Source organism: Gossypium hirsutum, chromosome A06 (assembly GCF_007990345.1).
Source record: "Gossypium hirsutum isolate 1008001.06 chromosome A06, Gossypium_hirsutum_v2.1, whole genome shotgun sequence".
NCBI classification, from domain to species: domain Eukaryota; kingdom Viridiplantae; phylum Streptophyta; class Magnoliopsida; order Malvales; family Malvaceae; genus Gossypium; species Gossypium hirsutum.
Genome location: NC_053429.1, coordinates 126,868,156 through 126,893,893, shown reverse-complemented (window position 1 = coordinate 126,893,893; position 25,738 = coordinate 126,868,156). Strand labels below are relative to the sequence as shown.

At 29.2% G+C, this 25,738-nt stretch overlaps 2 protein-coding genes and 1 long non-coding RNA gene across 5 annotated transcripts; 1 reads left to right on the top strand and 2 right to left on the bottom strand.

Annotated features, from left to right (window-relative positions):
• Nucleotides 1-4,042: 4,042 nt before the first annotated feature.
• Nucleotides 4,043-7,418, top strand: LOC121202880 (transcription factor JUNGBRUNNEN 1). 2 transcript variants are annotated; one of them, XM_016896586.2, is made up of 3 exons: nt 4,043-4,308; nt 5,500-5,804; nt 6,910-7,418. In XM_016896586.2, exons 1-3 carry the CDS (start codon nt 4,104-4,106, stop codon nt 6,964-6,966), a joined length of 567 nt encoding a protein of 188 aa, XP_016752075.2. In that variant the 5' UTR covers nt 4,043-4,103; the 3' UTR covers nt 6,967-7,418. The 2 variants fall into 2 exon arrangements, with proteins under 2 accessions (XP_016752075.2, XP_040972287.1); XM_041116353.1 differs by having other exon boundaries at nt 6,906-7,418.
• A 3,615-nt stretch (nt 7,419-11,033) lies between these two features.
• Nucleotides 11,034-12,897, bottom strand: LOC121230848 (uncharacterized). Of its 2 annotated transcripts, none has more exons than XR_005928982.1 (3): nt 12,568-12,897; nt 11,950-12,480; nt 11,034-11,792 (listed from the first exon to the last, which is right to left on the bottom strand). It is a non-coding gene; the product is annotated as an uncharacterized lncRNA (long non-coding RNA). The 2 variants fall into 2 exon arrangements; XR_005928983.1 differs by having other exon boundaries at nt 11,950-12,465.
• A 1,586-nt stretch (nt 12,898-14,483) lies between these two features.
• On the bottom strand, nt 14,484-16,984 carry LOC107960277 (DNA-directed RNA polymerases II, IV and V subunit 12). Its single transcript, XM_016896587.2, has 4 exons — nt 16,766-16,984; nt 15,850-15,923; nt 15,664-15,756; nt 14,484-14,758 (listed from the first exon to the last, which is right to left on the bottom strand). The coding sequence occupies exons 2-4, from the start codon at nt 15,887-15,889 to the stop codon at nt 14,736-14,738; spliced, it is 156 nt and encodes a 51-aa protein (XP_016752076.1). The 5' UTR covers nt 15,890-15,923; nt 16,766-16,984; the 3' UTR covers nt 14,484-14,735.
• Nucleotides 16,985-25,738: the final 8,754 nt, after the last annotated feature.

The window sequence follows — 25,738 nt, the reverse complement described above, 5'->3', positions numbered from 1 at the left end:
CGCGACTCGAACTCAGGCTACACCTGGAGTAATAAACACCTTGACTATCAAGCTAACACACGAAGTTCTAAATTATTATTTTTCTATAAGAAAAGTACAAACTTCAAACTTGATTTGATATAAAAAAAATCTTTTTTTTTAATTGAGTCATATCAATAATTTAATTCTAGAATCTTAAACTTCTTTCTTAGAAGCAAAGGAAAAAGAAAATAGAGGTAAAGTTAAAAGTAAAATTATTAATTTAATTTGAATGAGTAAATATTTTCAATGTTTCACATTTAGAAGGTTTAAATTTTAAAAAGAAAGAAAGGTACATACAAAAAATTTTACTCATTTTCTCTCTCTCTTTTTTTTTCTTTTTATCTATAAAAAATGTTTTTTTAAATATTATTTGACTTAGTCCATTTTTTAATATATATTTTGACATAATCACATAAACATGAAGATATGAATTTTAAAAATATTTCAAAAAATTTTAAAAATAATTATAATAACAAACATATTTATGGGTCGTATTTTAGGCTATTGGTTTGGTTCGATAAAAAAATTATTAAGAATAAAAATTAGTTCAACCAATAATTTAGTCTAATTCAATCGGTTCATGGGTCAATCGACCTAACCTTAATCAGTTTCCGATTCAATTGGTTTGACTAATTGATCCAGTTTCGAAAATCATGATTTACACCCAAACTTTACATGTTTAACATATTCTCTACTAGAGAGAGGGAGAGAGAGAGAAAGAAGTGGATGTAGTAGAAGGTCCCTTTAGGACATGATAAAATTAGTCCCTGTACTACTAAAAAGAATCAGATAAGGTCAAATTAATATTTTTAAAGTTTTTATAGTCCTGTAAATGAAATTATTTATTTGGAATTGAACTGCAATTAAAAAATAATAATTTTCAACACATTTTTATATAGTAAATGTTAAGTTCGTTACAATTTAGACTTTTTTGATTCTTTTTTACTATATAAGGACTAAATTGATATATTTAATAATACAAAACTTAATTTGATTCAATCTCTATTATTTGGGACCACAATAATCTTTGATTAATCTTATCTTTTTGTCTTTTAGATATGTCTTGGTGTACTTCAAATACATTATCTTATCCTAATTTTATGCTTTAATTTGAAAATCACTTATCTCACTTTAAACCACAAATTCATTTTCATCCCAAACCAATAATTTTCATTTTTTGACAAAAAGTTAAATTTATTAATATCGAACGTACCGGCTTTTTTCCAATACCGGAAATCAAACCCGACAATAATTTTTATTTTTCAATGAAAAGTTAAAGTTACCAGTATCATATCGATCAGCACAAAATCAAAACTCAAACAAAAATCATGACTTTTTGTAAAAGTATTCAAACTTTTATGGCTTTTGGGATTCCAATCAAATGACAAAAATCTATTGAAATTCATCTACGGTTAAATGGATCGATTTATTCTTTGTAGTAATAAAAAGAATTAAATAAGACTAAATTTCAACGAAGTTAACATTTACGGTTTAACAAAATTAATATTCTGAATGTTTTAATGGTTTTGCAAATGGCATTTTTTTTTGGAGTTAAACTATAAAAATTCATGTCATTTTCAGCAATAATTGTTAATTATATTACAATTTGGTCTTATTTTATTATTTGTAGTAGTACAATGATTAAATTGAATGAAAGGACTAAATTGATTCAGTCTTATAATAGAGGGACTTAAAAAGTACTTTCACATTTATACTAGTCATACATATATTATATATACACCTCAATCCCACGTTAAAATTTTTTTAGGGTCTGCTACAATATACACACACGAAGAGATTTCGTAGGATGAAAATGAAATTATAAAATTTTGAATTAAGTAAAAGTCAACAATTTTTTTAAAAAAAGGGGTTAAATTGAATTAATTATAGTTGCTAGAGAACAAAACTATAATTATTTTTTTTCATAAAAAAGGGCTTCATCTGTCCATGGCATCACCTTTGCCGACAATGCTTTAAAAATTGAGTTTATATTTACAAAGGGACTAATTTGGAAACTTTCCTAGTTTGATTTTTTAATTTTTTTTGGTGTTGGTCCTAGTACTTAGTTGTTTTTTCTTTAAATATATATTTCTAATATTCAAGTAATGATGTGGCACAATCTGAGAGTATCACGGGATCATACCTTACCAGAATTGAAGTTCAGGGATCAAATTAAGAAAACTTGTCAAGTTTTGGGACTAATGTAAACCATCAAGCATAAACTACAATGAAGGTCACTAAACTATTAGTACGTTTGTGTTTTGGTCACTCAACTTTAAAAAGTTATAAAATGGTCACTGAACTATTCAAAAGTTTGGTTTAAGTCGTTAGGCCGTTAAGTTTTTCGTTTTTTTAAAAAGTCTAGGTAGCGAGCTCCAAATGATGATTCGACAATCAGCATGGTGGATCAGTACCCATCGATGAATAGAAGCACATACCTTAAATCCAAGTCGATTTGACAGTCAGTGTTGAAGATCAGAAAATAAAACTATTTGGATTTTGGTTATCAGATTCCTAACGTTCAAAGTTATTCCATGAAAAAAACTAAATTGTAGAAGAGAGCTTTCGATTGATGAATATGGTGCAAATAGAGAAAGTCATACAACAATGATTTAACAGCCTAGTGATTTAAATGAAAACTTTCGAATAGTTTAATCACTATTTTGTAACTTTTTAAAGTCGGGTAACCAAAACGTAAACATACTAATAATTTAATGACCTCGGATGTAGTTTACCGAACTATCAAAATTCAAAGAGCAAATTAAAAAAAAATCAAATTCAGGGACTAAATATTATTTTATCTAATAATATAAGAGTCTAACGTAAAACTCATAAAAAATCAATTGGATCAAAGCGAATAAGAATATAATAATACTTCGTTGATTAGGTACTGACGTTCACAAAATTTCATCACAAAGAAAACATGAAGCAACTGGATTTCTATTAATTAATTCATCATCAAAATTTAAAATTCAAGGTTTAATGTGGATTGAGTTTTAGGTCGATTGACATGAATATTGTTGTCAATATACGAGGACGTGGGTTCGGGTGCGCTGAAACGCATTATCTTCCTATTTATGAATTTGAGAGGAGTTATAAGTAGTTTTAGGCATTGTGATAAAAAAGAACAGATATGATCAAAACCTATAACGAGATTGTTAAAAAAAATCTGATATTTTTTTTATATTACTATCAATAGGTCCAAATCGATTGAATTTTTATATAATTCTAATTTGTGTGATTGAATAATAATAAAAGAAGATTCCACATCATCACTTTAATGATGATAGTAACATATACACAAAAAGTAGAGAGATCAAATTATGCCAAATTAAAATAGAAAGGTTAAATATTAATTTTTTAGTATAAATTAAGGATTAAAACCATAATTAAACCAAAATTCGATTACCTACCCGAATTAAACCATAACAATAGCAAACCTTATGTAAACCATATGCAATGTACAATGATTTGGATGTATTGTGTATGTAACGGTAAAAGTATTATGGAGGTTCCTGTATTAAAAGACAAATTGCATTTTGTCTATTTTACTAAAAACTTGAGTAAATTAATCCCTGTGCATTCGATCAAAGAGCAAATTGGTCCTTTCTGGTAAAATTAAAAGTTGACTTTGCTGACGGAATAACTAATTACGCATGGCGTGGTTTTTAATAATAGAAATGGATGCAATTTTTAACAGAAAGATCAATTGATCTAACGTAAAGAAACTAATCTAACCATTTTTGAGAGAGCAAAATGCAATTTAACTTTAGTACAAGGACCTCCATAATACATTTATTATTTATAATTACAAACCATTACTTCTTAAAAGAAAACAATTTCCTCATTTTTCTTTAAAAAAAAAGTTGTTTAACATAAAATAAAGAATTGAAGAATAAAGCAAGCAAGCAAACCCCCCATATGTATTCAGTCAAAGACTGACTTAGACTAAAAAACAAAAGAAGCAACAATACCATTTTCATACCATTATATAAAGGTATGCTTCTATATTCCCAAAGTGATAATAAGGCAAACACCCCTAGAAAAAGAAAGAGAATATATATATATAAAAAGAGAAGAAAATGGAAGATGTGGAGATGGAGAAAATAGTAAGTTGTAATACAGAAGAAGAAGAAGAAGATATATTGCTACCTGGTTTTAGATTTCATCCCACAGATGAAGAACTAGTAGGGTTTTATCTCAAGAGGAAAGTGGAGAAGAAGCTCTTCACCATTGATTTAATCAAGCATGTTGATATCTACAAATTTGATCCTTGGGATCTTCCAAGTATGATTTTCCATTTCTTTTTTTTTTTTGAAATTTTTTTTCCTCTTGCTTCATATAAGGAAAATGGATTAAAGGGTATATATATACATGTATATATATATGGGTCGGAATTAAATTATATATTTTTATGATAATAAAAATATAATTTCGTCATTTTAATAGTCTATTTTTTTATAGTTTTTAGAGGATTAAATCAAATTTTTATCATTTTGGACAAATTAAAATATTGTAATTTTATCATTACTAATTTTAATTTTTATAAATTATAAAGAATCTAAATGAAAATTTTCCATTTTAAGAAGATAGAACCTTGCCAACCCTATTAAATCCGCCCCTATATATATAATATATGAACAAGGTTCTACTTCAATTATTTGGGGGTTGGGATTGTTTTATCCACCTATTATCTTATTTGCATTTGCATGCATGTTGAAAATATTCATGTTCTGACTTAATAATTAATTTAATTTGCATCGTTACTATTATAATAATCAAAAGCTAAGGTTTATGCACATCTAAATGTGTTATATTTCCAGGGTGAAATTATAAAATTTTTTGAGGGACCGGAATTAAAGTATATATGTTTACAATAGTAAAAATATATTTATACTATTTTAATAGTTTATATCTTTATAATTTTTAAAAGATTAAATTAAATTTTATCATTTTTGATGATGTCAAAGTACAATTTCACTAATACTAATTTAAAATTTTATAAATAAAGATAGGAACTTAAATGAAAAATTTTCTATTTTAGTAAGAAAAGATAAGGGAGCAAGGAGTGGCCTTGGCCACTTCCAATGATATATTTACTATGTATACGTTTTAAATTTTATCAAATCATAAATTAATATAATCGTAAAATTATACTTTAACTTCTAAAAAGTCGAGCGAACAAAACAAAACAAGCATTTACAACAACTATCCTTCTCCATTGCACACATCCAAATTTTTTGCATGCAACACATCCAAATTTTTTGCATGCAAAATTCATGAAGTAGATCTGTAGATTTGTTATTTAACCCTTAAATTTTTATGAAGTTACATGTTATTATAATGGTAAAATTGCATTACGCACCTAAAATTTATGATTCATCTCTACTTTTCAAAGCAATTTTCTTGCTTCGCCTATGATTTCATGTATATACACACATACAATATATAGAATGATTATGGATTAAATTTTTGCAGGGGTTAGCAAAGTCAGCAGCACAGTGGGAGAGAAAGAATGGTATTTCTTTTGCAAGAGAGGGAGGAAGTACAAGAACAGCATAAGACCAAACAGGGTTACAGTTTCAGGGTTTTGGAAAGCGACTGGGATCGACAAGCCAATCTATGGTGTCGGAGAATACCACAATAACTCCATCATTGGTTTGAAGAAATCGTTGGTTTATTATAAAGGAAGTGCTGGTAAAGGCACTAAAACTGATTGGATGATGCACGAATTTCGTCTCCCACTTGATCAAAATCATGCCAAAGACAACTTTGAAGAAGCTGTAAGACCAGTGTTTCTCTTTCTTTGCTTTGCTTTCTTTTTGGTTTAATATCTATTTTGGTCCTTTTACTGTAGTGAAATTTTTATTTTGGTCCTTTTACTGTTTTTGGGTACATTAGTAGTCACCCAACTATGAAAAGTTACAAAATGGTCACTTAGCTACTTAGTTTTATCTTTTTTGGTCATTCAACTATCTTAGATTTTTGGGTTTTTTCATTTTTACGTTAGCTAATTGGTGACTAAAAAAGACAAAATTGAATAGTTAAATGATCATTTTGTAACTTTTCATAGTTAGATGACCTCTTTTGTAGTTTACCCTTTTTCTTTTCTTTTTTTTTTTTGGGGGGGGGTTTCACTTTGCTTCCTCTATTTTCATTTTGTCCATCTCGATTGCTCCTTTGATTATTTTTCCATTTCGTCTATCACGTTAGACCCTTGACTTTTTCTCATTTCGTCCTTTTATATGGTGTTTTTTTAACGGGAATAGTCAAGGGGCTAACGTGATTGATGAAATAAAAGCAAAGAGAAAAAGTGATAAATAAATAAAACGGTTAAAGCAGGAATTTCACTATAATATAGGGGCCAAAACAGGTTAGCTCTATACTATAATATAAATTTCACTTTGACCCCTATACTATAGTGAAATTTCAACTCTTTGAATCACTTTTTCCTTCCCCACTTTCATTTCGTCCATCACTTAAACTTCATTGAAAAAATATCCCACCTATTCAACCCTTGACAAATAGGCTTAATATTGTGTTTTGGCCCTTGTATTATAATGAAAATTTCATTTTAGCCCTTCCATTATTCTCCACATGTTCTCACTTGATTGACTTAAACAGCCTCAAAAGATAAATTTTTTTAAACAAAAAATAGTCAAGAACTAACGTGATGGACAGAATACGGTACAAAGCGACCAAAAAAAAAATATAAAATGACCCAAAAGCAAGAATTTCACTATAGTACAAGAACCCAAACAAGTATTAAACCCGTTTTTTTTTTCCTGTTTTCGTCGTGTTTATCGTGATTGTAATTTCGATATTTAATTAAAAAGTATAGAATAATAGAAATATTGAATTAACAATAAAAATATTTTTTGCAGGAAGTTTGGACAGTATGCAGAATCTTTAAACGTGATGTTACATGCAGAAAACATGCATTAGATTGGCAAAACAAGAAGAAAAATAACAATAATAAAAAAAATGATAATAATATTAATATTAATTGGAATGTGCAAAATATTTCAGCAATTAATTCAAGAACATGCAGTACTGAAGAATCAGAAAATAGCTTGGAGTTTTTAGGTGAGAAAGAAATTGAAAATTTTCCTGGAAAATTAAATCAATTTTCGTTTACAAGTGATCATCATCATCATCATCATCAAGGAACATCTCAAGTTTTAAGCTTTTCAAACCCTAATAATGGCGATGGATTATTCTTTGGACAACAACAATGGAACGATGAGTTCAAGCCAGTTGTAGATTATAATTTTGGTGATTCATTGCTTTATAGTGATTGGTAGATTTTTTTTTATTGTAGTTTTTAACTCATCGAATCGTGTATGTGTTTAATATGAATTTTTTTTTTTGTATACATGAACCATTTTTTTAAACAATCTCATTATAGGTTCTAATTATATCTGTTCTTTGTGACACAATGCCTAGAACTATTCATAGTTCCTCCGTAACCCATAAATAGGATGATAATGCACTTGAACGCACTCGAACTCACGTCTTCTTCATGCCATTTTTTTAACGACAATATTGACTAAAACATTAATTTTTTAAACATAGCATCTCGCATTGCAATCCACTTGTACTTCATGCTATTTTTTAAAAATATATATATACATATATATATATATGCTTTTTGAATTCTAATTTTTTAAATATTTTATTATAATTTTTAAATTATTTTTTGACGTGACATATGGGACAAATATTGTTATGTCAGCATGAAGTACATATGGACTACCACACAGGTAGCCATGCCAATATCGTTAAAAATTAATGTTTTATTCAATATTTTCGTTAAAAAAAGAGACAATTTGACTAAAAGAAAAGGGCCAAATTGATAGAAAATGTAAACGTTGAGGGCTAAACTTTGCATTATGCTTATTTTATAACCATTTGTTACATTAATTTTGATAATAATGAATGAAATAAAAAGTTCATTTTGATCCCTAAACTTGACAAGTATAAACAAGTCGATGTCGTGACACTTTGAGATTATGCCATTTCATCACCTGATTTTTTTGTTTTTTTAAATTTCCATGTGATGACATAACACAACCTTAGAGCGTCACATTATCAAATTTTAATGAAATCCAAATTTAAGAACTAAAATAGACCTAATTATCAAATTCAGGTACCAAAATAGACCTAATTGAAAAATTCAGGGACTAAAAAACTGTTAGCAAGACTTGAAAGAGATTATGCACATTTGCAATCCAAGAGTAATGTCTTTAAACAAAGAACACATGTTATTCACGTGCAATAATAAATTTATTTGGTCCACTACTAACAGAACCAAGGGTAACGTCTTTAGGTGGTATTAAAAAGAGTTAATTGCATTAGACATTCTCAAATTATAATTTTTATTTTAAATTGGTCCCTAAATTCCAAAACATTTTAATTACATCTTAAATTATCGATCTTATATCAATCAAATCCTTTTGTTATTAAAACTATTAATTTAACTGTTAAATAACATGTCAAATCTTATGCAGCTAAATTTAAAATGAAAATTTGAAAGAAATAGAATGTTGTCACATAACGTTTAAAAGTAAAAACTAAAAATGAATGAATAATAAAACTTCCGTAAAAAAATTCGAAAACTTCAAAACTAAGATTTTAAAAACATCTATTTTTACAATATTTATTTAAAATTTTTATTTTAAATTATGTCACATAAGATCTAATGTGTCATTTAACATTTAAATTGACGATCTTAATAACGAAAGAACATAATTGATATAACCTCGATAGTTTAGGAATGTAATTAGATTGATTTGAAGTTTAGGGACCAATTTAGAATTAAGATCATAGTTTGGGAAATTTTAGTACAATTAACTCAAAAAAATCAAAACAAACACATTATATTCATTTAATCATACTTGCAGGGGCTAACTAGGGATGCTGGTAGGGGCTCACACCATAAAATGTAAAATTACTCATAAAATGTAAAATTACACTTTGACCTCTTTAAAAATGATAAATTTTTAATTTAATCCTTTAAAACTTATAAAGATATAAATTATTAAAAAGATGAAATTGTATTTTTACTATCGTAAAAATTACAATATAATTTCGACTCCCTTCAAAAAAAATTTCTAACTTCGCCCTTGCATACTTGTACATTTAAAACATTTAACTAAGAGGATCAATAGAACAATAGTTCATAATAAATTAATTTAATTATTATTGTAAGTAAATCCCTTCTATATAAACTAGATTCCGTCACACCCACAATGCGAATAAAAGAAAATATTTTATGTAAAAAATATAATCATTTAAAATTTATTCAAAAATTAATATTAGTAGAATGTTAATGAACTTATATTTTAATATTATATTGAATACGTGTTCAATTATTAGATTTATAATTTATAATTGTTTTATTTAAATATGATATAAAAATATAAAAAAAATAAAAGTATCATCATAATAGTATTAATTGTAATTTCATAACACTTAAAATAATATCCCTAACTTTTTTGACGAAACAAAAATTATTTTGTTAAAATGTGCCTATAGTCCCTGTTAATATAGTTAAATTTTTTTGTTAAATTTATTATTTTGACATTTTGAAATATAAAAAAAATTACTCATTTGATAATAATGTAATTAAAAAAGATGTTGTAATTAATTAGAATTTTAAAATCTGAAAAATAAATAAACTAATTCCTAATATTTGAAAAATACAGGGACCATTTGGTTATTTTAACCTTTATTATTTTTATGTGACTTGCCGACTAAGCGACCAACCGGGTTTGAATACAACATCTTTTGCTGAAATCCATGGCCGGTGATGGAAGTTTGACTCACCTTGCCGACGGAAACACTACTGATAAAGTAGATTAAGTTTTTCAAACAAAGTATGCTGACATTGCTGATAAAGTGATTGGTATGAGTCTCCCATTTCAGCTTAGCAATCCATGCTTAATATTAGGTTTCATCATTTGGTCGGGTTAAGTCAAATATGAGTTGAACTTAAACACGATATCAATGTACAGAGTGAAGATAGAAAATTTTATTGAGGTTGAAATTAAATTGTATATTTTTACTATGTAAAAATATAATTTCACCATTATAATAGCTTATATATTTATAATTTTTAAAAGATTAAATTAAATTTTTATCATTTTTGGGAGTCAAAATACAATTTTATCATTATTAATTTAAAATTTTATAAGTTATAAAGGGACTTAAATGTCAAGCCTTTGTCAGCCTTCCTGGCTTCACCATTGTTCACACACTTTATGCTTGTTTAAGTCCAATCTGAAATATAAACCTAAAATTTTGACTAATCTAAAATGCATTGAAGTCGAAATGAGTGTAATTAAAAACACAACTCGCCTTCATTCAGAATTGTTGAGTGTTTTTGTTGTGTGTCCTCATATGGGAGTTCAGGCTAGGCGATTGGATTTAGACTACAGACGTTCCTTGGCATGGAGTTGGGTGGGTGCATCTCTATACTGATGAGTCTATTAAGAGGGAGTCTGGCTATGCTAGTGTTGGTGGAGTTATTTGTGGACAAAATGGAGAATGGATCCTCAGATACAATCGTTGTTTGGGGATTTATTCAGTTTTGAAGGTTGAACTTTAGGGGGGTCCTTGACAGATTGGCAAATATTCAAGAGAGGGGACATAAGAATGTTTTGGTACATACAGACAATCTGGAGGTTGTCAAAGCGCTGCAAGCTAATCACTTGGAGAACTCACCGTCAGCCTTGGTAAGAAGAATTCACTTGAGCTTGCAAAATGTTGAATAGTGGTGCTTCAAGCATATTCCGAGAGATAAGAATAAGGTTACCGATAGACTTGCTAAGATGGCTTTGGATAAAGATACTAAGATACAAGTATTAGATAAAATTCTTGAGGAGTTATGTGATGAGTTTGAGATTGATAGTATAGTTGAATTTTCGGTTGTAACTGCTTATAGCATAATTGGTTAATTTATTTCTTTACACCAAAATAAATAAATAAATAAAATTTATTTAATTACTATATAATAATAACATCTGTAAATTTATTTATTTGGATTCACAAAAACCTTATTTTCACACCTATATATAGGATAAAGTGGTAAAAATATTACACACCGTAGTTACTTATTGTTTACCGGTGTTTGACACTCTAGTCCAAAACTTCATCACTAGTTCGTTGGAAGATCTTTTGTCAGCCAAATTTATTGTCATCTAAACGGGTATATATGGTGTGATTGTACCAAAATCAAGAATAAACGTACTTCACCGTAAGCAACTGTCTCCCAAAGGAGCCCTAAGTCTGGTGCTGTTCCTTTATCAATATTAGCGCTAAAGAAATTTTACAAGGCTAGATCGCTTTTCTTGTATGTATATCAAATAATAAAATCTAATAACTTCTATTACCCTTATGAGCATAAAGGATTAAGGCGAGGAAGGTCCTAATAAAAGAAAGGGTACCCCTGTAACATTCCATGCCAAAATATTTCCCCTCTGCATTTACTTCCTAGTGATAAACAATGGCTGCCAGGTAACCAAAGAGGAAGGATCCGATGGGAATGTTGACCACCAAAACGTTATGGTTGACGCCAAAATTTTTCGTCCCCAATAGTTCCGTCATTAAAGATACAGATATAGAAGTAATTGCTCCCGTACACATTCCAGTGGTGGCGGTGCTGATATAAAGCCATAGGACGGTATTGTCGTTGACAAGTAATAGGAAGAAGGCTGCTCCTGTTGGAACCATTAATGCTACCTGCTGGTCTTGATATCATGTATTTTCTCCTGAAATTTCTCCATTTATAATATAATTAAATATGCTACTTCCATGCATTGGTCAACCTATAATAAACTAACCCTACATTGTCATTTCTGTAATATGATCAATGACTGAAGATAGTAGATAGATAGTTTTGCCAAAAATAGAGTTATTTATTATTACCTTGAGACAAAGTAATCCACCATTAATGGTATGAGGCGGCCAAAGAAGTCAAAGGATGAAGAATACCAAATACAACCAAAAGTTCAATCTCCTTGGCATCCCCTTCACACCCATCTCCTGATCTCCTCCATCATACTAATTATCTCGTTTGTTTCACTTATCTTGTCATCTCCACTAGTATTGCTTTCGCTTAGCTGATCTGCATTTATTTTGCTTAGATCGAATTGTTTGAATCCCTTCTCCCATGCTATGCGTAGTCCTTCTAAAACAAATATTGTTTCAATCCTAAATATCGTGTCCTTAACGAGCATCATTGAGTAACTACACAACCAATTTGCATCTGAATCTCTAAGCAATCCTCCAATAGATGCATTGGAACTATTTGATGACGCTGCCCCATCCGTGTTGAGTTTAATCCATCCTCTCTCCAATAGCAACCGATGCATAGTAGTGACCATAGGATTAGGTTGAAGCAAATTGAAAATCGACATTGTATAACTCTCGCCCAAATAAAACCTGTGTCCACAAGATCTTGTACACAATTATGGCTATTAGAAAAAATAAAATAATTTCGATTTTTTCATAGCAACCAACATAAAAGTGGAGAAGAGTGTTTACCATTCAATATGAGTATGTCTCGACACTACGAAAAGTCAATCCAATTTTAAGAAATGATAATCCCAAATTGCATGGAGCCCAGATTCAAAAATCATTTTTAAAAAATATTGAAAAACAATTATTTTAATTTTAATATGAAATTTATGTGTTTATTGTGATTATGACAATAAATTTATAAAGCAAAATGACGCAATATTGTCCTACTATATTCATGTTCTATACATTTCTCGCCTACTCCCTTTTTTTCTTCATGTTTATTGCATTCATTCATTAGTTGAGAATACATTTTTTTTTTGTGTGTGTATTTCACACTCATAATAAAGATACAGTTGTTGTAACTTTGACAATGATACATAAATTACCATCATTCATCATATTTGAGATCATACGAAACTTGAACCACTAATAGGTATTCCCAATCTCCAGTAAAAATAAACAAATTTATCCATTTATAATCTCCTGCTAGCTGGATTAATTGATCGTCCAATCGAAAATGATAGCAAAATCCATAAGTTGTTAGGAGTTCAAAAATACATATTGTATACCACTTAATTTGCTTATTTCCTCTACGAAGAAGAGAGAAAAGTAAAGAACCTATAGATATTGGTAAAATTACAATTATTGTTAACCAAGGAAAATAATACGTAATAAAAACAAAATATACTATAAAAAAATAAATAAATTTAAACTATAGTCAACTAGGTTTTTTGGACCGTACCGATAAGCTATCCAATGATATTTGCATTCTATACACCTAACCCTTCTTTTTCGTATCTTACCTCTCTTTCATTTTGTTATTGAATCAAGAATTCGAAGTGCATTTCAAAGACTAGATATAAACTAGAATTATGTTCATAAATATATTAATATATATATAATTTTCAAAAAGTATATAGTAAACAAATGGGATGAAACGAAATAAAATAATGAGAAGTGATTATAGACATATTTAAGTCTTAACACTTAAAAATTATATCCGTGACAATTTTAAACGTAGATATACTATCAATAGGCACCTAAATTAGGTAATATAGAATGGGGAATTGCAGCGAAATTAAACTTATACATTATTAGAGTTCTAAAGATTGAACATGAAATTTCGATATATTTTGAGATCGTATCATCAAAAAAGCAGGTGATTATTAATGTAGATCCACCAACATATATAAAAATAAACAAAAATTTATTGGAAGAAGATGTGTAGTGCACTATGCCTACAATGACTGATGGAGTACTGTACTTTTACACCCGAATGTCAGTGATTTAGAATAAGAAAACAAAAGAAAAAATAACTCTTAAACTACCAAAAAAATACAAAGTAAACAAAAGGCATTTCTCAAAGGAAAACAATTATTAAGCAAATATATGTAATTATGTATATGTATAACCACTTCAATGAATTATACAACACTGGTTTAATCCCAACATATTTCACCAACTCAAAGTCAAATTTCACTATTAATTAATTATGAACAATAATGATTAAATCCATTAGATTATGCAAGTCTCCAATTTGATATTTTTAATCCTCAAATTGTTTTTTGAATACCATGTAAAAACAATAAAGTGACATCACGTTACACATATATATCTATGGCATAAATTTTAAAAACAATAGAATTCGACAATCTTAGAATCAAGACTGAAATCTCAAAATTCCAAAACTACAACTAAAAATGACCAAATTAAAATATAAAAACTAAATTTGTGACTTAAACATAACAATACAAGGACTAATACCAGATTTTAAACTTTTACATCTCAAGAGAAAAAGACCGTGCCAAATTTTACCAAGAACAGCACATTTCACCCACAAAAGATGATTTAACAACCTTTATACCATTCACATATTTCTATCAACCAAACATCAAATCCAAAACTTAAAAATATATAATTAAAGATTTAAAAGTTCACCATTGAACCAGAAATCACTTAAAAGCAGTCACAATAAGAAACATAACATACACAGTTCTTTAAACGTATGAACTTGTTTTTGATGTTCTAAATCAATAGACATCACTTAGGTTGCTAGGCAAAGCATCCATGGACAGAACTTAAGTGTTCAAATCCTCACTATCCACACTTAATATAATCAACCATATACAAAACACATAACTACTGACTAAGAGATTGTTTGCTCATACCCTCCCCTTCTCCAAACACCACTTTCAGCGAGCTTCATACTGAACAACTGCAGAAAACACAAGGTTTTACAACATTAATTGTCAAAATAATGAAAGAAATAGCAAGTTTATCTCTCTTCGAGATGTGAAAAGGACCATGAGGAAATTCGTTTCGCAGGTTAAACAAAGCTATAGATCTGCTTTTAGCTAGAATAAAATTGTAGAATTGAAACATCACACTTGAGGGCCTATTGCTAAACATTAGGCAACAAAGAACACATCCCGAGCATTAACAAGAAACTTAATAAAAAATACCCAAACATTAAACGGATACACGCACAAGCACGCCAAAAAAGAAAACTTGTGTATGGTCTAATATGCATCAAAAGTTTTATGTTTGGTAGGTCTCTGGGATACTGTAAGTTCACAATAGCAAAGAGGAGAATCATTAAGTTCTAATGGACAATCAATGTAGATTGATGAAGGTTGATACTTGATATTGTCCCGGTTGAATATCTGATAATGGTGTGTTCTCACAAAGTATAAAAAGCAAAGGAAAAAGAGAATGAAGACCATAATGTGATTGTCTTTGACATGCAATCTTGATGTCTCTCAATTTGTTTAATTTCAGGATGAGAGATTTTGGATTAATATAAGAGGAGTGATCCTAAAATTTTAAGTTATTTGAATCTAGTTCATAATTACCGGAAAAAAGTTGCATTCGGTTCAACACTGTCAAATATCGGAACAATAATCTCATATCACATTTTGTTTCACCTAAGTTAAATTTAGTGCCGACTATGGTTCTATTCTGTTCCTGATCCTTGAAAAAAAGAACTTTTAAAATATATCCTAAATTCATTCTTGATAATGACACAAATAAGCAATGAAATACAATAAATCATTACAAATATTACTATAAAAAATAGTAAAATTAAGGAAAAGGACAAAAGTAGTGAGAAAGGAACATTACTTCTTCGGGTTCGCTTCTTGTAAAGAATGCGATAACCACATTCCCGGCATTGTATCACATCTCCATGCTTCAATGTGTTCTCTTGCCCACAGTCTTTATAACATCACCCCAAAAAGAACAAAAAATCAAAAGACTTTCCCAAAACTCAGGGTTTATTTAAGAGCGAAGAGGCTATATAATACTAACCTCCACAGATATAGGTAACAGGTTCAGGTTGTGGATCCATTGATGCTCACTCGAACAAGTTTTTCCTGATGAACCTGCTCAAAGGTCAAAGAGGTTTTCACACAAGTCAAATTTAAATGAACAAATACCCCAAAACTTTTTTTGTTTTAATGTTCTCAAATATAGTTGGAGAAACATACATTGATATCCATGTCCTACTATATGTCAAGTACAACTATTAGATGAATGTTTCAGAGCAAACAAAGAGGAAGGTTCAGTGTAAACGATGATTGTTTCCTATAATTTACCCTACACAGGTTCCATAATCTAATTTTATGCACTTCATTTAGGAGAGATCGATTCCTTTTGGAGACCCCTCAACAGCTCAGAATTTTCATGGAGTCAAGGCCAGAGTCGTCTTCCAACTCTATAGAGAGAGGGAACGCCTCGTTGGAATGGACCATGCATGGTCCACAGTCACTTACCAATGGCAAAACCTCGGGCTCTCCATAGAGTTGAGAGACAATACCTCAGCTCGACCCAGGGAAAATACCAATGAAATGGATCAGTCGGCTCGGTCAGCTCCAAACGGACGACGCTTTCACAAACTTCTCTAAAGGATTCGGCATCCCCTCAACACTCTTCATTACCGGAAAACTCATCCAACAAAACTCTACCAAATAATATCAGGTAAGTCCCTAATTCTATCGTACGATTCCAAAACTTTGGGTGCCCAATCACCCCAATTTCTTTATTTTTACTAATGTATTGTAAACACTACATTCATTAACATAATTCGTTCAAAAGAGCAATTGATTCAACAGAAATAACCCTAAACCTTAATTTAAAAAAAATAAATTCAATTCAGTAATCATATTCCAAGAAGAGAAAGAAGATGAAGAGCAGTAAATTGACGCTGGGTATTAAAAGAACTTACGAGTCACGAGAGAGGGAAAAAATAGGACGTTCAGGCAGCTAAAAGAGAACGAAACTTTAGGAACAGCAAAGGAAGGAGGGGAGGAGGAGGAGGAGAGGAGAAGGCTTTGTTTGGCGGCGTGGATGTCTAAAGCGAGTTGAGAGTTGGGCTTTTAAAGGAAATTTAAGAAAACATTTTTTATAGAGTTAATTTCCCCATGCAACTCAAACTATAACCTTCCTTCTAAACTAGTCTCTAAACTTTAAAATATTTCAATTATATCCCTAAATTATCGATGTTATATCGATATGGTCCATCTATTACTAAAATTATTAGTTTAACTGTTAAATGAGATGTCGGATCTAATGTGACATAACTTAAAATGAAAAATTTTAAGAAAAATGAATATTGTAAAACCATTTACTTTGAGATTTTTGAAACTTTTACAAAAGTTTTATCGTTCACTCTTTTTTTTTAGTTTTACTCTGTTTTTAATTTTCACTTTTAAACGTTATGCAGGAATGTTTTACTTGTCTTTAAATTTTTCATTTTAAATTATGTCATGTAAGATTTGAGAGTAAACTAACGGTTTTAATAATAAAAAGGACCTAATTGATATAACATTGATAGTTGGAGGGTATTATAGAATGTTTTGAAGTTTGAGGACCAAATTTAAATGAAAATCATAGTTTGGGGATGTTAAGTGCAATTAACGTTTTTATATATTTTTAATAGAAGTGAAATTTATGTTGTAAACAGGCCAATTTGCCCGGGCCCAAGGAAGAACCAAAATACAAAATGAATTAAAATCAAATATAAATGTTAACAGCCCATTAAATGTCTATTTACAGACTTTGGCCCAATAACTAGTCCAAAGCCCAAATTAATACCCTAGCCCAAACCTAGACCCAAACGCCCAAGGCCCAAACGGCCAAAAATTCCTTAGCAAATAGAAACCCTAGGTTTTTTAGATGCGCCGCAGCCAACCCTCGTACAGCCTCCAGCGCTCCTCCGTACGGCCTTCACGCACCACCCCACACCGAGCACCACGTACCACCGCGCCAACTGGCCTCCGTACCTGTAAAAAAAAGACAAAAAATAGCACAGCAAAACAGCAAGCAAAAGAATAGGAACAAAGTTTTTTGTATAAAGCCATTGGGACTTGGATTATAACGGGGGGTCTTTTCTTGTTTCTTTTAATGAATAAAATAGCAAGGGAATATACACGCATATTGTAAAAAAGAAAAGAGCAATCCAAAATCAATTTTTTTAAGGTGATTCCAGATTCTATTTTATTATTTATTTATTTATTTATTTATTTGCTTGCAACTTTAGCATAAAAAAGAGGAGAATACCTGGAACTGCGCCGATGAGAGCCCATATATCTCAAAAGTACAATGATTTGGGCTAGGATCAAATGGTGTTGTGTTTTCGTTTCTTCCTCTTTTGAATTTCATTTTGCTCCCTTTTTTTAAAAACAAAATAACATAGGATTTTAACCCCTTTTTTAGAAAAGAGAAGACGGAAAGGAATAGGCCTACCTAATCTCCATGGGCGTGGCTTCTGTGGGCGAGATCTAGATGCCATTTGCTCATTGTCGGCCATCGTATAGGTAGTGGTTCGGCGGCTGTGTGCTGAACCAAACCCTAATGGAAAGGGTTAAGGGTTCTGTTGTGTTTAAGAGAAGGGAGGGCTAAAAGATTGGCTCTATTTCGGAAGAGAAATTAATGGAAATGGGGGTTTAAGGGCTATGTCAAAAATGGCGCCGTTTCAAGAAGGTAAGACCCGCGCGCTAACCCGCTTAGCAGGCCGGATCCTCGTGCCTTTGCTTAAATTGGGGAATTTATGCGCGTGGCCCTTCTCCTTCGCACTAATTCTAAATCTAGCCTTTATTCATACTCTATTTGTTTTTAAATGGCACCTGGAATTAAGATATTTCACCAATTCGGCCCGTTCTTAAGCCCTGCGTTTTGGGACCAGAATTATTTCCCGCTTTAGTCCTTTGGCATTTATGCGCATTATGCGTTAGTCCTCAGCCCAATTTCAAAAATTTATGCATTACCTCCATTCGTTTTAAATTTATTTTAATTAGGTTTTTATTTGTGTAAAGGTTTTGAAGTTTGTTTTATCATGCATTTGCAGAACACTTTGTGTAATATCTCATTTAAATGTTTTTGTATATATTTGCACATACATAGTATTTTAGTTGAGTTTTTTTTTTATTTGAGCAACTTGCCATTTTAAAATTTATCTAATATTATTATAAGTGTTAATCTATTTTTGATAATTTTGCTTTGTTTTTATTTGTTTGTGTAGTTATTTTAAAATTCTTTTCATCGTATTATTTACACATTTTGTATAACATCATATTTAAATGTTTTTGTGTATATGTATACATATATCTACTTAGGTTTTAATATTTTTTATATGAATTAAAGTTTGTAATATCAATTACTTTTCAATTATTTTATTATTAATCTAAGGCTTTCATATGTTATTTATTTTAGATATTTGCGATTTGTTTTGTGCTGTTACATATATATATTTTTTCATTTTAAAACTTGATGTATCTTTAAAATCGTTTTATCATTCATTTAAAAAAATTTCATATATTTTTATATACATATTTATATTTTATCCTCATATTCGATCCTTTTATATATATGGTGTATATGTCGTTTAAATTATTTTTCTTTTTTATATGTATATGGTCATTTTTAACTAGATACTCCTTAAAAAAACATACTTTGTACATATGAGCATATTTTTTTTATATATATTAAAGTTAACTTTATTTCATATATATATTATTAACCTTATATTATTTTATACATATGATTTCTCAAATTTTTTCTTGTATTTCATTATATAATCCTACGTAATATATCTTCTAAGTAATCATTATATATGTATGTATATTTATTGACACCTACATTTAATCTATATATATTATTAAATCCATGTGTTTTATACATATAGTCTTCTTTATATATATATAAGGCCAATTTTGGACCATTCATTACAAACCAAACCCAAATACTACTAACCTAACTACCCATTCAGCCCATTAAACCCAAACCCAAACAATAACCCTTACCCAAAACCCATTACAATTAAACCAATTCATTTCTATAACCCAAACCCCAATCATTAAATTAACCCAATTACTAAACCCACTGATCCCTAGAAAACCAACAGCCCAATTACCCCTAACCCTAATCAGCTCTAACCCGAAACCCTGGCTCCCACTTGCCTCTGCCTTCTGACACCAGCCCCTGCAGCACCGCTCCCGGTCATGTCCTCCACCCACAGCACCTGCAAGCAATAGGCAGAGATAGGACAGAAAATATAGAAAAATCAAGTTGTAAGGCTATAAAAGCCATCAAAAAGCAAATGTAAAAGGGGGTTGGACCCTTCTGAAACAAAAAAAAAAAAACAGAGAAATTAACATCGAAAGGAGGGCATTAGAATAGCAAGATACAATCAAAACACCAAAGAAGATTCAAGCACGACTTAACCTAGAGAATAGCACTAAAACAGACACCCAAAAACGAAACGAAATCGAAGTTTAAAAGAGGTGATTTGTGTGTTTTCGATTTCTTTTCTTTTTTTTTTCTTTTTCTTTTTCTTTCAAGTTTATTTATGAAAATATATACGTTTTAAAATAAATAAATAATAATAATAATAATTTACCTTTCAGGCCACTGTGCACGGTGGCCGGCGCCGGCGCCGGTCCGGTGACGGACCGGTGACCGCCCCCCTGGCCAGATTTCCTCTTCTCTCCCCCCTCTCCCTCTTTTTTTTCCTTTTCCAACTCAAAATGATTTTTTTTTTCTGTTTTTTAGGCTATTTATAGCCTTTCAAAACGGTGCCGTTTTTGGCATTAAAATTCAGGGCTGAAACGGCGTCGTTTCGCCCTGGGTCGGACCGACCCGACCCGACCCTCTAGGATCCGCCTTTTTTTTATAGCGGAAGGGCTAATTGCGCTTCTGGCCCTTCCGCATTTTTATTATTTTACAATCAAGTTTTTTATTTATTTTAATTTGGCTCAAAATATGTCGCGTTTTGCATTTCGGTCCCCCAGTGCTGCACTGCGTTTTGACCAGGGGATTTATTGCTGTGTTGGTCCTCCTAGGGTGTGCGCATGTTACATTTCGATCCTTTTTCTTTGTTTCTTTTTAAAATCGCCCCAAAACCTTGTTGTTGTTTCAAATTTGGTCCTTTTTCTAGATTTAAGTTTATTTTCATATTGTCTTTGCCATTTTATTTATTGTTCATGTTATCACTGTTATTTTTATTCCTCTTATTACTTATTATCAATATGTTATTATTATAGTCATTATTATTATTTCTAATATACATATTACGCACATATTTTTTTACATTATAATGTATCTATGTAATAATTAATAAGTTTTTTAAACATTAATAGTATTTATATTAGGTGTATAATATGTAAGTATTCTAATATTGTATCGTATATATACATACCTTTTTCATATTAATATATATGTGTTCTTACTATTATATTGTTATGAATATGTTTTTTATATATATTATGTGTATGTGTCTTTAAATATTGCATTTTTATATAAGTTATGTATATACCCTTAATACCATATTATTTGCATATTCTTTATATATATTCTTAAATACCATTATATTTATATAATTCCTTTTAATTCTACATCATATATATATTTTTAATGCTATGTGTACATTTTGTAATGTTATTAGGTATACATTTTAATATCATAGTTACACATTTTTGTACTATTTCGTCTATATACTTTCTATATTATCCTTATTATTATTATTATTATTATTATTATATGTTTTATTATATACGTAAATATACCCTTTTTTATTATTTTACCTTATTATATTTATTATTTATTTTTAACACATTATTATTTATATCATCGTTTTATTTAATTTTGTTTATATATTGTATTTTTTCTTTTTTCTTTTATATTTATTATTTTCACTATATTTATTCTTTACTTATTATTATTTATGTATATATATTTTTAAATCCCATGTTATGTATAGGCATTTTTTAATGCGTATTTTTTCAAGTGATATTATTACATATATTTTAGTACATATGCATATATACTTATGTGAATATTCTTTTAGCATGTATATATACATATATATATTTTATTTCTATAATTATGTATGTATATTTCTAATATTATATTGCGTTTTCATATATATATATATATATTATCTATTTACTTTGGTATCATAATTATATATTTTTATACGATCTTATGTGCATACTACTATCTTACATCCATTTATGTAGCATTGTTAATGGTTGTTCTTCACTATTATTATTATTCCTAGTATATATACTATATATACATTTTCTAATACTTTATCACATATATGTATATATATTTTTTATTGTATTATGTACGTGTTATTATAATTTTATCCCACTATATTTATTATTAATATTAGTACATATATTTTATTACTCTTGTATACATATTTTTTTATATAGTGTTATTTTCGTATATTTATACCTATTCTTTTCATCATTTTCACTTATTATTTTATTTTAATGTTAATATGTATGTACTTTTCCTATATATATCATGTACATACATTTTTCAACATTTACTTCATATATATATGTATATATTATGTATATATTTTAACATTACTAGTTATATTTTTACTATCTTAGGTATATACTTCAAACATTATATATAGTTTACATACATACTCTTAATATCATGTATATACATTCATTATTTCTATTTCATGTTTTATTCTAGTGTTACATATATCTTTATTGTTTGTAATATTATTGTCACACTTATATTTGCTTCAATATATTTCTAGCTCTGTCATTTATTTATTTTTATCAATTTGCTTTGCATTATTTCGAAAATCTTATTCTTGTTTTCCTAAATATACGAGGCAACGTATCGGTTTGACACTAAGTCGTTGATTTCATCGCTATGTTGGGTGAATCATATCGGCTCGTGTTGAAAACGGAATGCCCTTTTAATAAATCAAAATTTAAAATTCCTCGTCTTTTCAATCGGATCAAGATTAAATCTTATATTGAACTCGTATTTTTGAAAATTAAGACAACAGGTGTTTTACAAGATACCAATTTTGGGCGTCGCGAGGGTGCTAATACCTTTCTCGCGCGTAATAGACTCCCGAACCCTACTTTATTCTGATTTTCACGTAGACCCAAATTTGGCCTTCATTTTTGTTCGAGGATAAATTTTCTTTTCAAAAAGATGATTTATTAGGTGTCCGATCACACCTAGAAAAAAGATCGGTGGTGACTCCCTCCTTATTTTAAAATCAAACTTCAGTTTTCAAGTTTTCACTAAATCGCCACAATTAGCGATCAAGCTAAAAAATTAAATTTTTGCGTCGCTACAAAGTCCATTATATAATTTGTTATAAAATTAATTTAAGCTTGTAGGTATTTCTATGTTTTTACAAATAATTATTTTTAAAAGTTATTTATGTCTATATGTTTTGTAAATCTATCTTGTGCATTATATCTTTATTATTCTTTCATATTATATACATTATTTAAATTATCATGTACATTGTCAATTTTTAAATGAATTTGTGTCTAAAACATTTTACACGCAATTTGATTCAAACTTTTATTCTATAATATCTATTCCACAAATCATATAGTTATCCCTAGTTTTCATACAAATTTGTCAACCTATATATAAGGGTCCATTTATTCGTTATTATTTTAAAACCATTTTATAGCACATTGACTTCTAATTGTTATGTTGTTTTTATATCTTGCATTGGTTATTCTATATCATGCTATGTACATTATTGTGGCATATTATTGTGTGTATTGTTTTGCTTGTGTGATTTTTATATTATTATTTTCTTCATTGTATTATTATATCAATTATTCTCCATGCATTATTGTAATCGGGTTACATTTTTTAGGTTAGCTATACTTAATTATTAGTTTGTTAATTGAATGTATCTATTGTGTGTATTATCCCATATCATGGTTTTCCACTTGGTTTACGAAATTTGGTTTTATAAGGTCCGAATCTTTAAAATTAATTCCGTTTTATTTCAAGTCGAATTATTGCGTTTTAAGCTAGTTTTATAATTATTCATTTAAAAATTCTTTAAACGAAGGCGATGTTCGATATTTGGCAATTCGCGGAATCGTGCCCTATCGTGCTGGGTTGCAATTTCTCGTTCGTCCAAAATGATCGAAGATTCCTTTAGAATTTCACTCATACTCACTAAATTCTAAGATAAGGCAATGTCTGATATCTAGAAATTCGAGGAGTCGTGCCCTACTGTGCTGGGTTTCTATTTTCTCGTTGGACAAAATAATTGGGCATTCTTTTTCAACGTATAAATTTTTGAAAGTCAAAATTTATCGTGTTCTTGAGGGAATAAAGGAGCATGTCCTATCGTGTTAGATATGATGCTTCATCCCTTTAAAACAAGAGAACTTTGACGACCAACTTGAGCTATTCAAATGTTTTCAAAGGAACCATGTTTCAAAAAATAGTTTCAAATCTCAGACATAAGGACAGTTTAATCAATTTGGTACCAATTTTGGGCGTAGTGAGGGTGCTAATCTTTCCTCATACGTAACCGGCTCCCGAACCCGTTTTCTCAAATTCACGTAGGCCAAAATTGATTTAAATGGAATAAATATTTTATTAGGTGATCCGATCATGCCTAAAACAAAAAGATTGATGGCGACTCCATGTCGTGTTTTCAAAAAGTCGATCTTCGTTTTTAAGAAAAAAATGGTTTCAACATATGTTAAATTTCACTATTAGTCCTTATCCTTTACTAAACATATAGATTTAGTCTGTATAGTTTTTTTTTCTTCAAATTTTAAAGTTATAATCTTTACAAAATAATAACAATTAATTAATTTTTTATTTCTAAAATCAGATGGGCAAACATATTATCGTACGTGTCATGTAAACTTATTATTTTCACATGTTACTAAAAATTTAGTTAATAGATTAACGATTTATTATATAGGGATAAGCAAAACTCATTTCGATTGAAAAAAATTGAAAAAAATTTGAATTCCGAGTTAATTGAATCAAGTTATTTGAGTTATTTGAATTATTTAAGTAAACTTGAATAAGTAATTTGAGTTTTGAATTCGAATCGAGTTGAATTTTACAATTCAAATAATTTGAATAATTCAAATAATAGATTGGTGTAAATACTCTTTTGGTTTCTATCTAGTTTGAAAATTAACAAATCGGTCTCTCTCTCAACAAAAAATCTAAAAAATATATAAATAAAGTTAAAAAATTACAAAATTTCTAGAATAATAATTTTGGGACCTAAACAAATTAATTAATTCAAGTTCATCATACTAAAGTATTTTTTTTATTTTGCTTTGAATTTTTTTCAAAAATATATGGTTTTAAATTTAAGTGCTTTAACATGGAATTAGTTATACTATAATAATATTTTAATTTGATATATTTAATTTTTTAATTTAACTCAAACAATTACACTTGATTCGACTCGACTCAAATTTCATTTCACTTAACTCGATCCGAAATTAGGGTGATAAAATAAGGCTTGTCAACTCGATTAACTCAAAATTTTCACTCGATTCGATCGAACGCTCACCCCTACTATCATTTACATCAAAACTAAAATTTCAAAATTTAAAAAATATAGGGACTTAGAATGATCTAATTGGAGAATATAGACTAAATCTATAATTATACACATAGTACGAGACTAATAATTGAATTTAACCAAATGGTTTTAATTTTTCCCTGTTTAGATTAGAACTAAAATTTCAAAATTCAAGAAATACAGAAATTAAAATTGATTAAATTAAAGTAATTGGACTAAATCACAACTTTTACAAAGTACAGAAACTAATAACAGAATTTAACCTAAATTATATATAATTAGGCTAGCCGCTTAAGCCCGGCCCGAAGGAACAAATTAATGCATGCCGTTCATCTTGAAAGGACC